This window comes from Haliotis cracherodii, unplaced genomic scaffold, assembly GCF_022045235.1.
Source record: "Haliotis cracherodii isolate W230 unplaced genomic scaffold, xgHalCrac1.p SCAF_5, whole genome shotgun sequence".
NCBI classification, from domain to species: Eukaryota; Metazoa; Mollusca; class Gastropoda; order Lepetellida; family Haliotidae; genus Haliotis; species Haliotis cracherodii.
In genome coordinates this window covers 5776285-5790778 of record NW_027266308.1, presented here as the reverse complement: position 1 = coordinate 5790778, position 14494 = coordinate 5776285, and the positions used below count along the sequence as shown (strand labels likewise).

At 40.3% G+C, this 14494-nt stretch overlaps 1 protein-coding gene across 12 annotated transcripts in view; it reads right to left on the bottom strand.

Moving 5' to 3' along the window:
• Positions 1-5173: 5173 nt before the first annotated feature.
• Positions 5174-14494, bottom strand: part of LOC139442570 (MAP/microtubule affinity-regulating kinase 3-like) — a 71255-nt gene continuing 61934 nt past the window's right edge. For 10 of the 12 annotated variants that reach the window (XM_071223406.1, XM_071223400.1, XM_071223404.1 and 7 more), the window contains one exon: positions 5174-13043. In XM_071223406.1, the coding sequence (XP_071079507.1) occupies positions 12692-13043 (352 nt within the window). In that variant the 3' untranslated portion in view covers positions 5174-12691. The remainder of the gene's footprint in view (positions 13044-14494) is intronic. The other 2 variants (XM_071223403.1, XM_071223408.1) reach the window with 1 other exon arrangement.

Below are 14494 nucleotides of genomic sequence, written 5' to 3'. Positions count from 1 at the left end.
GCGGGCTTACCGACAACGGATGGTGACGTCACTTCCTAGACGAGGCTATGGTTTGGTATGGGTCCAGGGTATATAACACAATAGAACGGTGATATGTTACACCGGGGAAGTGGGGATGGTTGTTGAGGCTTCTGCCAAAGATGAAAATAGACTTTGAACGCTGCTTTGAACACTATTCCAGTTAGATCCCGTCGTCTTAATGTGGGTAGGAAGCCCGAAGTAATGCAGTTCTCAGACGTTTTCCGCTTTAGTTAACCCCTGAGCATTAGTATGGTGCTGACAAACCTAGAAACAATGGCGGAGAACGGGGATTCGAACCCACACTTACAGGTTTCTGGCGTGCCCAAGGGACGCAACTCTGCACATTGAATTGTGGTGCCTCAGTCGACTGGGCCACCGAGCCTCCAATTACTTAAACATGTTGGGGGCTTCTAAGAATGACAACAGTTCTGACAAACAGACGAGTGTGAATAATAACAGTGGAGGGTTTGAGAAAACCAGATTATCACCAGCTCAATCCCCATGGGCAAACTGTGGGTAGTTCATCAAAGTCACCATTGGTGCAGTCTGAAATATGCACGTTCCATCTCGGACATACAGGACATTAGTTACATTGTGTCCAGATTCCAACTTCACAGAAGCAGTCTAGGAAACCCCGAGGACTGATAAGACAAGACCAGGAACTTGATTGCGCAAGCCTTCTATCTGCCCAAAAGAACTCGACGTTGATGGATGTCGTGCCCAGGGATCCTAAACTATCTTACCTAAAGACTCGTATTACGCCCTATGCAGACTTGGGTAGTCTACTACAAAGCTCTTCGTCTGGACGATGTTGTACAACCCCCAGCCATTCGGTTACAGGATGTAAACTGGTTGCTCTTCAAGCCCTATGAGTTGGAAGGGACCGTTTGTTCCTGGGTCCTAAAGAAGTTGGACGAGACGGACTGTGCGATTGTTCTCACCGCTCCATGCATGTATTACCTATACTCATCCATGGAAGAACCTGTCAAACTCCCGGAACGTCACAATCTTCTGGACCCGTGAAGATCCGGGGTAGAACAGGTCTTCAGCAACCCATGCTTGCCATGAGAGGCGACTAAGCTTGTCGAAAGAGGCGACTAACGGGATCGGGTGGTCAGGCTCGCTGACTTGGTTGATACATGTCAGCGATCCCAATTGCGTGGATCCATGCTCATTATGTCAATTACTGGGTTGTCTGATCCAGACTCGATTATTTACAAACCGCCGTCATATAGCTGGAATATTGACGTCCCTTAGGACCACCAGAAACCTGTAAATGAGTTACTGAGAGGTTCCAGTTTCAAAAGTCCATGATTAATTCTTCTTTCCAGAAGAATTCATGGAACTCAGTTGTGAAACCACCTTTTTGTGCAATATTCAAGCTATTTGACGGCGGTCGGCAAGTAATCGAGTCTGGACCAGACAATCCGGTGATTGACATGATGAGCATTGATCTACGCAATTACCATCCGGTGACATGCATCAACCAAGTCAGCGAGCCTCACCACCCGACCCCATTAGTCGCCTTACACGGCAAGCATGGGTTGCTGAAGACGTATTCTACCCCGGATCTTCACGGGTCCTGTATTCTCAATTGGGATCGATGACATGCATTAATCACCCGATCCCGTCGTCTAAGGCGCCGCGATTCGATGTGTAGAGTTGCGTCCCTTGGGGCACGCCAGAAACCTAGAATCATTGTGGGTTCGAATCCCGGTTCGACCCGATTATGTTTCTAGTTTTGTCAACACCATACCTGCGCTCGTTGGTTTCACCGAAGTGGTAAACGTCCGATACCTGCATCACTTCGGGCTTTCCTCCCACATTAAGCTGACACGCCGTGATATAACTGTAATACTGTTAAAAGCGGCGTTAAACCAAACTCACTCACTCCTGCCTGTGGCCTTCATTGCCAATTACAACGGTTATACAAGTATATACATGTACTGCCATTGAAAGACAGGTGTTGCTTCTGTCATGTAATGCGCATTGCTTCAAAATACATGGACGAAACAACTCACCTTTCACATCAATGTCGCCATATTGTTGGGATTTTCTCCACGGCTTTATGTCCATTTTTCAGTGTACATGTAGGTCTAGTGTAAATAGCACCTTTTTTAAAAACTGATACATATAAACATGTACTTAGGGTACTCTATAACTATTAGATGAATACTCAAATTAACATTTATGCAAGAATAATGTTTGGTGAGTATGGTTTTACGCCGCTTTTAGCAATATTCCAGCAATATCTAGTCTTCTAATGCATCCCACTGACGCTACGTCACAGGCAGGCACGTTTAGATTGGCCTGAAGATCACGTCAATTGGAGAGGTAAGGACTGAACTCCCGTATTTTTCACTGATGAAGCGAAATACTGTCTGGGCTTCGCAGACTGTCCTGCTCGAGTGTGGCGTAGACAAAGAATTCACGATTCCAACGCAGCCGAACATGACTGCAATAGTTGGGGCTAAATCATGATTTGGGCTGGGATCAGTACAGCTGGAGAACCGATGTCCATGTCCTACAGCGGGGCACGAGGACAGGTGTGCGCTACAGGGATGACATTCTGGATGTGCAAGTGTCACCGTATGCTGGAGCAATCAGGCCGGACTTCATCCTCATGGACAATAGTGTGTGAGTGAGTATGGTTTTACGCCGCTTTAGCAATATTCCAGCAATATCACGGCGGGGGACACCAGAAATGGGCTTCACACATTGTACCCATGTCGGCAATCAAACCCGGGTCTTCGGCGTGACGAGCGAAAGCATTAACCACTAGGCTACCCGACCGCCCCCTCATGGACTATAACGCATGACCTCATCTGCCAGGATCGTTGACGTCTACAGTCCGTTTGACTCCAAATGAGAACGATGAATTGCAAAATAACTCGAAATCCAGAAAAGTGTATGAAACATCAATATGGTACTTGACCATGAATACCCTGTACCCTGCAATGTAGAGTGTTAGAGGGGCCGTCTCATGACAATTTCAGTCGCAAACTGACTCGTTCATGCCATAGATCTCGTCGTCGGAACTGCTGGTGCCTGAACCGACTGCCACTATTATAGGTTGGACCGTTGCTGGCCGTAGTCCATCTCGTTACCAATAACGTGGCTCTATCTCGTCAACGACTTTGGCCACACAACGCCTCCATGTTTCTACTGTTACCCGACCAAGGGATTCCTTTACGAGTTGTTCAACGTCTCGTAATTTGAACGTCGTGTTCGATCGTCCGTCACCCTTGACGATGCCCCATACCAACTCGATTGGATTCAGGTCGCATTGATAAGGTGCCTGTCGTAAGACAGCGTGACCCTGACCCTTGATGTAACTGTCAACTTTATACACGGGGTCAGGTTACATAGTTTTGATGATTTCACAGAGCTGTGGTTTCGTCGCTCGAGAAGGAAAGGTAATGTTCCTCCGTTGCAGCCAAGTAACCATGTGTCCTTTATAGTTCTTAGAGGTTGGAGTCTTGTTTTATGGACCCTGCACACTCTGATACGGTGCATTGTCTATGACAATGAGAGACTTGGTAGGCAAAGCAGGGATTAATTTATCTTTCAACCACTCCAGAAATACATTGCCGTTCATTTCTGTGGTAGTTCCTGTTGCCTTTGGCCTTGGATCTAAAGACGAGGTCACAGTCTGGGAGAAAACCCTGACTAGCAGAACCAGCATGGAGAACTATGAGTCTTTCCCATTGGTAACTTTCTACCAGACTCCTTACAGTCACCACTGGGTACCCACTGACTGCTGGCTGTGTGTGACGCATTTACCCATGTCTCATCTAAGAAGACGGGCTCATATCCTTATTCACGTTTCTGCTTGATGGTACGAAGGTAATGATTTCGGACACAATGTGACACAATGTCACGTTCACACAACACAGCCCTATTTTCTCCAGTTATCTTTTTGTATTTGCAACCAAATGTATGCAACAGCTGCCATAGTTTGTACTTTGTAACACGTAAATCATGGTCAGTTTCAAGGTGTTTCTTCAAAATTCTTAGGGACAGGTACTTATTTTCTGAGTGCAGTTTAACATAACAATTGCACGTCTGACTTGATCCCTCTGAAAACTGTCTAATTTATCAACCTTGCATGGTTTTGTCATATTCCCTACCTCCTTGGCCTGACTATTTGTATCTCGTCGACTAACAACATTTTAAAGTTTCTGAGGGGACATACCAAGAGCCTTTGAAGCTCGTTTCAAGAATTTATTAATTGCATAAAAAGACTTTGCTCTTTCTGCTTCACTTCTAAAGAAATCATACAACATCTGCTGAGTAGCGCATCTTGTCATTGAATGAACACGGTCACTGTGTAGCACGTGCAGACCGTGTTTGCGCTGTTCTTTCCACGGTTTGTCCCTCTACGTGTCATGTACACATTTCTATACAAAATTACATGATCGTTTCTTAAAGAACTTCATCCGTCATGGGTCTTAAATGAAACAAAATTCAGATTTTGTTGGCTACAGGGTATTCATGGTCAAGTACCATATTGATGTTTCATACACTTTTCTGGATTTCGAGTTATTTTGCAATTCATCGTTCTCATTTGGAGTCAAACGGACTGTACTTGGAGCGGGAGACCATTGCATTGAGTGGCCAGTCCGATCACCAGACCTCAACCCTATAAAACGTGTGTAACGACCTGCAGCTCGCCCTCTCACGACGTCCCGTCCTTCCAGCAACTCATCAGGAACTCGGCAATCATATTACTAAAGAGTGAGACATTTTCCCAGAAACGAATGTAGTTGTGTTGCAAGAACATACAGAAACATGTCTTGTCCCAGAGTGAGTTGGGTTTAACGCCGCTTTTACTGTATTACAGTTATATCGCGGCGTGTCAGCTTAATGTGGGAGGAAAGCCCGAAGTGATGCAGGTCTCAGACGTTTACCACTTCGGTGAAACGTAATCGGGGCAAACCAGGATTCGAACCCACAATGATAGGTTTCTGGCGTGCCCAACTCTGCACAGCGAAACGCGGCGCACCCCTTGTCCCAGTAACAAATGTAGATGTGTTGCAAGAACATACAGAAACATGACAGTGAAATAAACTTTCATGATGCATTGAAAAAGATTGTGGAGAACAGGGCATTAAATGAGAGCTGTAGAAGAAACAAATAACAGAAGTCAACCTGTTAGGATATATTTTATTTCATTCTGTGAAGAACTCTACCACAGATTTCCTGTTGCTATTAACATAATTTACAATTGTATGGAACCTAATGAGGCAATACTGTATACAGCAGTAGCCATGATCATGAGTTAAGTGATGAATGATCCAACATGAATGTAAGTCGACACATCTTCATAACCCATAACTCAATAGAAAATTTACTTGCCATTGATCGTCTGTAGTTTGAAAAATAACAATTTGAACCCTTTTATTTATTTAAAAAGACCCAGTTACAATAAAAGAATAGTTTATAAGGAGGGATACTATGGTGATAGATCATCATGTTGTCAACTATTTTAGGTAAGTTATCAATGTCTTAGTACCAATACCGAATCAAAAATTTTCAACTTGCAACTAATGGCCAAATAGGACACACTTTTGATGAATTCCTTTCAAAAGATGAAGCTACCCTTCAATGCAGTTTGCTCAAGTCAGATGTCAAGGACAACACCACATAAAAAAGTTTTTTTATATCTGTATCACCTTTTGAGGACAAATCTTACAAAACAGAAAAGAACAAGATTTTTGCAATGAACCTTGTCAGATATGATATATGCATGATGAACTTAACACATCAGATTGCCATAGAATTAAACATCTGTATGAAGTAGACAAGTTAAATGTGAAGATCAGAGTGAGTGAGTGAGTTTGGTTTTACGCCGCTTTTAGCAATATTCCAGCAATATCATGGTGGGGGACACCAGAAATGGGCTTCACACATTGTACCCATGTCGGGAATCGAACCCGGGTCTTCGGTGTGTCGAGCGAACGCTTTAACCACTAGGCTCCCCGACTGCCCCGTGAAGATCAGAGAACCCTGGACCAGTTTCCTCATTAGAGAAGGGAATCTGTTTGCTGATGGTTTGAATTTATATTTAAAAAATAATAAAAAAATAATAAAAAAATACTTTTGAAAAAATATCATCAAGACATGACCTACTTGATGCAGGAACAAATTTGATTAACTGACACTTTAAGAAAGGTTTAATAAAATGTCTTCAGTCCACAAAGACACTCTGCTATTCACATTTTAAACTTGTCAATGATCACTGACTGACCGAGCACCAGAATTTGTCAATGAGTTTAGGAAACAAACAGTTACCACAAACTATGGAAATCAAATTTGAGTGCTCTCAACAATCCAAATAATCATATTGAACAAGAAAAAGATCCTTCATGACAAGTAAGGCCTTAGATATTGACAATTGTGAGCAAGTAATGTTTCAAGGTAATGCTGTAGAGAAGTAGCCTTCACATGTCAGAAATAATCGGTATTGGACCACTCAAACAGTGCTTGGTCACAGTGTTAAACATTCAATAAATAAGTCTTTTCAAGTTCAGCTCCATTCTAAGTCCATTTGCTCACAGATGATTATTTTATATGTTAAATAATTCTTATTACTGAAAAAAAACTTGCATATCTACGCAAATTGGTGTCAATATAAATATTTCTGTACACATATGTATAGAATCACAACAGGAAGTAAACTCTACAGATTCATATCTTCATGAGACACAAATACACAGGGCAGTACGTTCACTCAACTCATCCACTGTCACTGTTCTAGTGTAGGGAGTCTTACTGTTTATACAATCCCTGGATGGCATGAAAGGGCCATCCCAGAGCACATATTTACAAAACAACTTGATATGTCCTGCCCCAAGTTAACAAGTATGAAAGACCTTCCGATGAAGGGCAGCAAATATTATCACTGAAAGCCCTGAAGACCTCTGTACAGAACAAATTGTTCAGGACTCGGTAGAACTGCATTCAGAGAGAGGATGACCGATGATGAAGAATGAGTCGAGTGAAAATACATTTCTCATAACCATACCATGCACACCTGTTATGCAGTTTCTGCTGTCTATGTACAAAACCAATACAACTACAAAGCGAAATCGCCTCCAGTTCTTTGAGCATTACATAGGAATGGAGAAATAATGGGAAACAGTCTATGTTTTAATTGAAACAGGCCTTCTGCATTCACTTGAGTCATGGGTCTACTTTAATGAGTCTCCATGCAATATTTTGACATTTCTTCAAATTTAAGAATTTATCCTGGGATAATAGACATGTAAAGATTATCAGATAAGATTTTCAAAAAGTCGTAAATATACATCAAAGTCGTGAGGAAGTTTCACAAACAGGTCTTACATACGTATTCCCAAATTATGCAATTTGATCACTGTGAGATGGCACAAGCCATACAAAGACTGTTTCTATAGCATGTTACCTCCATCAATGTCACATCCAGTTCAGAAACCACCTTAATAACCTTTTCAGTCGACATACATACACCATCATTGTACTGTGGCTAGTTTCTCCCATCCTTGCCACAAGCAATATCAAGAACACCAAATATTTAGCTGGAACCATGTGTCATCACGTTTTACAATTGACATACCATTTTGGTTGAAACTCCGATCAAGTGCACACTAAGTCAAAACTTCACCAATGTGGGTGGTTACAACAACTGAGAAATACATACTAAATCTCAAAATTCGGGATGGAAATTGGAATTGGTATCAAGTGCTCCATGATATCAAACTTACAAATGTCTAAAATGGACAATACACATCTGAAACATCCTTGTCATCTCAAAAATAGCATACCTCTGCCTCAGAGGTGTTTTCCCAATAGTATGAAAACGGAGTGCACACTGAAGTGTGTTAAGAATATTTCCTGTTTGTAGTTATCAACAAAAAATTGGAAGCTTGCTGAAAGTGTATGCATCGACAAAAATAATGTGAAGCAGGGTATTCGCCAACAGTTGAAAAACCTTGCAGAATATACAATCTTTTCATAATCAAAATTGAAAATTCGACATTTTCAGCAGTATGTTATTTCTAAGAATATGATATTATGTAGAAAAGCCTACATCTGTCAAATATAAATGCTATTCATGATGCGAAACACAATATTCCTTGGATTTTGTTGAGCATTTCATACACTGCAAAATGGGAAAGGAGTTGTCTTTCAACCTCCCTGTTGCTTCAAAGCCAGCATGAAAGGTTGTCCAAGACAAGAATTTCTCAAAGCAATATGATACACTCGAACCAGGGCCCAACTTGGCCTCAACGACCAAACAGTATGATCATGACCCTCTACGGGTGGGAGTCTACTGCTGGTGGTGGAAAGCCCGGATGCAGAGCCTACACAAATCCAAAACCAATAGGCTCCGACCAAATGAGTAACATCATCAATAATAATGATAATAAAGATGATAACGCTCAAGCTCATGCCTTAGACCTGGTGATCTGATCATGATAAAAAAAACCAGTCACTTTCCACAAAATGTTCTTACCATAAAACCTAGGAAAACAAAATGAACGATATGGGCTCTTTTTTTCAAAAACAAGAAACTGATTTTTCAACCTAGAGTAGGTACATAAGCCTGGGCCATTTGTATGTAGGACATATGGTTGTTGAGACAACATATATCCAGCATGATGCCGACACGACTACATTGACTCAACCATCTACACAAGAATCCACCACTTAAATTGAACATGATCTACGGAATTTCCTGTTCTGTGTTGAAACGAGGAAATATGGCAAAAATGTACAACTGCACCAATATACAGAAGATATCACAAGACCTATTTCTCTATACATACAAAACACACAGCTCATATTGTTCATCCTTTATACAAGGACATGTTATCAAATTATCAAGAGTATTTCAGAGAAAAGCAATATGTTACAATGAAGGCAGACACCCTAACACCTGTCATTTAACCAAAATTACTCATCTAAACACTTGGCATGCTACTATTGACTGTAAGCTTAAGCCAAAAATCTCTGGAGTTGTATGCAAGAACCTGTATGAAGAAAACACCAAAAGAATTGAAAATAAAAATCCTTAGAAAGTTTGGATGGATTTGAAACTATTAATGAAACTGTCAGGAAACTGCATACACATTGATGCATGTGGATTTGAGTTCTCACAGAATCACTCTTGTCCAATGTTTGGGCATAATCCTCTATGATGAGCGCAGGCCACTTCTAAGCAACATTGCTAATCAGTTTGGATTGCCTTGGAAAATCTGCATCATCAGCTTAAGCAAACAGTGACCATTGGTAATTGGGGAAAAGAAGCATATTCTGTCATGAAAATACCTTCTTTGGAAGCTTCTGTCGTACAAAGAACCCTCAATTGAACAAGTTATCTTTGACATTAAGCAGAAGCAGGCTAAAATTATGTCCAGTTGGCATACAAAGAGCGGACAACTTTCAAAATTGGAAGTTATTTTCATGAAGAAGATTGCTCGAGCTCCTACCCTGTAGCTCTCCTGAGAGGATAATGATAACGATTTGACACTTGGTCACATTTCAAAACACAATCTCTGTAGAAACTATCCTGAATCTCAATGTTCTGTCAATATCTGAGAACGATAACATGCTGATATTGATAGTATGTTGTTCGATGTTGATGAATAATATTCAATTATGCAAATGATTATTAATGAGATCTATAACTATTGAATAATACAGTTATCTCCCTAGCTATATTTCATTGCTTATCTAGGAACACAAATGGTTCAAATAGTCTTTGAAATGAACTGAACACCAGGTTCAAATATAAAAATAACAAGTCAAATCAAAGTCCAAAATCAAAGTGTCTTAACAGAAAGTACTTGTAACTTTTGATGTTTTAAGCTTAAGATTCTTGAGATTTTTGTGTGTCTTGAGCACTAGAGTATATTGAAAACACCTGAAATAAAAAACTGCCACTCCTTGCTGTCTTGTCTTGGCAGCATAATTAACATGGAAGCCTTCATGTTGCCAGCTGGCTCCATATCACAATACATACGTACACATTATCACAATACACAAGAGGGTAGGCAAGATCATCCAGTTATCTGCAATGTAGAAATCCAGGTAGTCACCTCTATGCTCCCTGGACATGTCAAATCACCCCTGAAGCAGCGTAATTAATTAATCAGGCCAAAACAAAATGAATAAATTTTTAAAGAGAAAAGAGAAAATACCTCATTGCAAAATTCAAGGACAATAGTGGGCTTTTTAGGGGGATCTGCATACCAGAAATCAAGGTCATTTATGGTCCAAGGTATTGACTGAAAGCTGGACTGAAGCTCCTTGGATCCACCTGTCAGAGCCAGAGTTCTCTGCACTCGTCAACAATGAAGTGCTGCCCACAACACCTGGACTTTGTGGCACCGTCTTCCTTCCAGACTCCATGCCACCAGTGTCCTCCAACAGGGCACTGCCTCCCACAGTAAGATCTTTATTTGAGCGTTACTTTGGATGACAGGCTGGGACACCATGGACCCAATTCTGACTCGTGGACAGCTTGTCGCATCAACTTTTCCAACTATTTATTAAAGTATTTCACTGCTAAGTTTACAGTTCAGTCAACATTCAGAAATAGTTCTCGAATGAAACTAAAGACCTATCCTGTCAAAATAATGAAGAATGAAAACTTCATATATTTCGGAATATTGTTTGCACAGTGCTTCTTCTTCTCAGGATAATGATTCGAGCTGACATCAGGTTTTGGAACCATAAGGACAATTATAGTGACCACTGGATTTGCACAAGACACAAGTGGCTAGATAGGGATTGTCAGGTTGGCATTTCACTGAGTGCACTATACATATTTGGTATACTTGAGGGAAAGACTGATACCTAAGTGTGTAAATGGTCTACACTGTGCCATTGTTACAGTAATCACCTCTATGTATGTACAGTGTTCGCTCTAGCTAAGGAACAATGTCTCAAGTATAGGCCCTGGGTTTTAATGAACAATGGATCAAATGTTACATGTTGTCATGGCGATATTTCAACCAATCAACATGGGATGTAACAAATGACTTTTATTCAGCTGCTACAGTGAACAACTGGTAAATAAACTAGTGGTTGTGAGTGAGTTGGGCTTAACGCCGCTTTTAACAGTATTCCAGTTATATCGCGGCGTGTCAAGCTTAATGTAGGAGGAAAGCCCTAAGTGATGCAGGTCTTAGACGTTTACCACTTCGGTGAAACCCATGAGCACCGACATGGTGCTGACAAACCTAGAAACATAATCAGGGTGAACCGGGATTCGAACCCACAATCATAGGTTTCTGGCGTGCCCAAGGGATGCAACTCTGAACAGAGCATCGCGGCATCTTAGACGACTGGGCCACTCGTGCTCCCACACTAGTGGTTGCGTTCTAACTGGTGCAGCAATCCTGTGTGCAGAGAACACGGGTAGGTCACAGTGATGGCCAACACAAGACTTACAAAGGCATTGCAAGAACATGCTATGTAACAAAAACTGAAACGATTGTGACTCCCTTCTACTGCTGAAAATCCTGCATTCGTTTCAGTGGTAAAATCATTTTTACTGTTTAGGAAACACTGACAAGGGCCTATACCTGTGAGAATATCACAAATGATCATAAGGACAGAAATATTAACACACAAATATTACTTATTTTTTATTGAGGGAGCAATATTTTAAGACTTGAGGTCACTTTTTTAAATATCAAAAATTTGCAACATGTTTTTCAAAAGAGAATCACAATAACAGCTAGGTGTTACATTTTATTTTGTTTTGTTTTTCACAAATATTGAACTGAATGTCTACACTTATCTTAAAACATGTAAATTGTTATAAACATGTCTCCATAAAGTAATAAATTAGCAAACGGTTTGTTTTACAAAAGTCCTGCAAAATATTTCTAACTTGTGTTCCGAGAAAGCATACGTCTCTCTCACTTCTCCACTGAAGTTGTCTGACACGATCCACAATGTATTCTGGCAGCATGAAAAAGACCACTTCAAAGTGTGACCAAGGTTAGTGTTGTCACAGCCAAGCTGGAAATGGATACATATCCAGATGTAGGGCCAGCACATAAAACACTTGGCCCTAGGTGAGGCTATGTACCCATTTCCCATGTGGCCATACTTGTCACAGTTCTGAGAGGATGGAATGGTGCATTGATATGAGTGGATCAGGTAAAATAGTCCTTCAATTTTCCTTGATATTTTATCATAGATACCAAGAAAAAAACATCTTTCAAGCATTGTACAAAGCAATCTGAAGCATCAGCCCTTCTCTCATCTCATGTGTGATGCAGTATTTGATACAGAGTGACATTTTCCCATGGTAGAACATCCTGGTGCTACCACAACGATTACAATGAAATTATACAAAAGACTTCAAAAACAAGTCCCTACCATCTTCCCCTACATCTATGATCATACTAAATAAGTAATTTACAATAAAATGTATACACAGTAGGGGCGAGGGAAGTGCAGTATATGATTCTCTGTACATTTTGTACACATTATACAAAATAAAAACAATAGTCTCTTATTCAGCTTCTTACCACAAAGCTTAGTGTCCAGTATTAAACATGGTAGTTACCTATGAAGTGATCACCTTTGTGTCTGGTGTAGCAAAATACGTGTATTTCAATCACCATGTAGTCCATGCACCGAGACACTGACTCGGCACGTTCATACAACATTAAAGTTTCAGTTCATTGGCAATTTTGGATGCAATGTTCTTAAAGCCTATTGACGTACCAGAGATCCGTTTGAAGCGCACTCCATTGAGGGAGAGACGTGGGAGTTTACAAACTTCCATCTCCCATTGCACCAGACTGTCCGTGTTTGGGTCCCCATGAACACAAAGTAACAGAAACTTTTCCCTTTGTTCATAGTCGCAATTGTTTGCGTCTAGTACCTTCCTAATTTCCTTCATCATATCATTGGGGTCCATGGAACTTGTCGTTTTCATACTCCACGTAAATCGCAACGACCTTGGCTTCACTGCCTCACCCTCCCTTGTCTCATTCACCGACCTGCGGAACAATTTGCTGAAAATTAGAAAAACAACCAAAAACACAATTAATGGCCAACCCTCTGTCACAGAGTCTGAGCTGAAGATTTTCATCCGGTAGGAATGTTTGTAAGACTAGTAGTTGCATATCCCAGCAGCTGCACCAACCAATCAAGACAAAGGAGACACGATAGATATGGGGGTTATCTAGTGTTGGGCAAACAGGCAGGTAGGTAGATAGATGATCTACTGGGGGCACAACATGCAACAGACAACATGCTTGCGGAGACATAGGTGCATGCAATTGCAGTCTAGTAGGAAATGATGGTTACACGTAGGTTTAATAATAAATTAAGCTTCAAATAGTTATAAATAATAACAATAAAAAATTAAAATTTATAAACCAAAAAATGTCTTTGGAATTGAAAAATAAACAAAATTCAAATAGATTCTTTGCCTGTTTTGTAAGTATCTGCCAGGTAACAGCATATGTATTATTCTAAAATAAAAGCCCATTTTTAGTTTTTCTAATGACCATATCTAGCTATCAATTACCTTCACTATGCGAAAACCATCTACATTCTAAGTTATAAGAAAAGGCGACCCTATGAAGCCTTATGTCTTTTCATAGGAAATGTATTATTGAACTGGGATAGTAAGTTTAAGAACATCAACCAAGAGTAACTCATTTAATGAGAATCCTTTTCAATTAGAAAGATATTTTGTCCATCATTTGTTAAAACAAATATGTACATTACCGTGACCTTCCAATCAAAGAATTTAGTGAAATCTTGTGTATTTAGTTCAAGCATAACCCATTGAAGCTACAAAAAAAACACCTGTTTGTTTTTTAGCTTTCTATTAAGCAGTGTCTGCTAACAAAGTTCCATGGAACTCAAATAAATATCAGTTTATCTTCAAATAATTCAAACATAATAAAAAACTTTCCAATATTTTAGGAATATATTTCAATATAGAAGCTTCCTAAGAAATGCATTTAAAAAATGACAAATCAAGAAAGGAAAACAAGAAAGAGTTGATTTAAAAGGAAAACGGTGATCTGATTGAGTGATACATGCGAGAGGCCCATGCAATTAAATCATATGTTGACTAGAAAGGCCTCAGGATTCCTGCAGTAATGGTTGAAGAGAGCGAAAGATGAGGATGAAGATATAGACTTCTTGCAAGTAAGATGATGAAACTGATCAAATGTCTCTGCATGAAAATGGAGTGGCAAAAATAAAGTTCAATTTGGAAGCCTGGGTCAAAATGCTATGTCCATGCACAGCCGGAGAGCTCCTTTAGAGTTTCCAGTAGACTGATGATGCAAGAGTGTCGGGATCTGCACATTCAAACAGTCACAAGCAGCCAAATAATGGAATAGAAATACGGGAACTGCTGAGATACAACTGTTTCAAGAAATTTGAAATTCCCCTTGAAAACTCCACATATTCATAATTCTCCCTTAATAACTCGGTGAATGGAGGG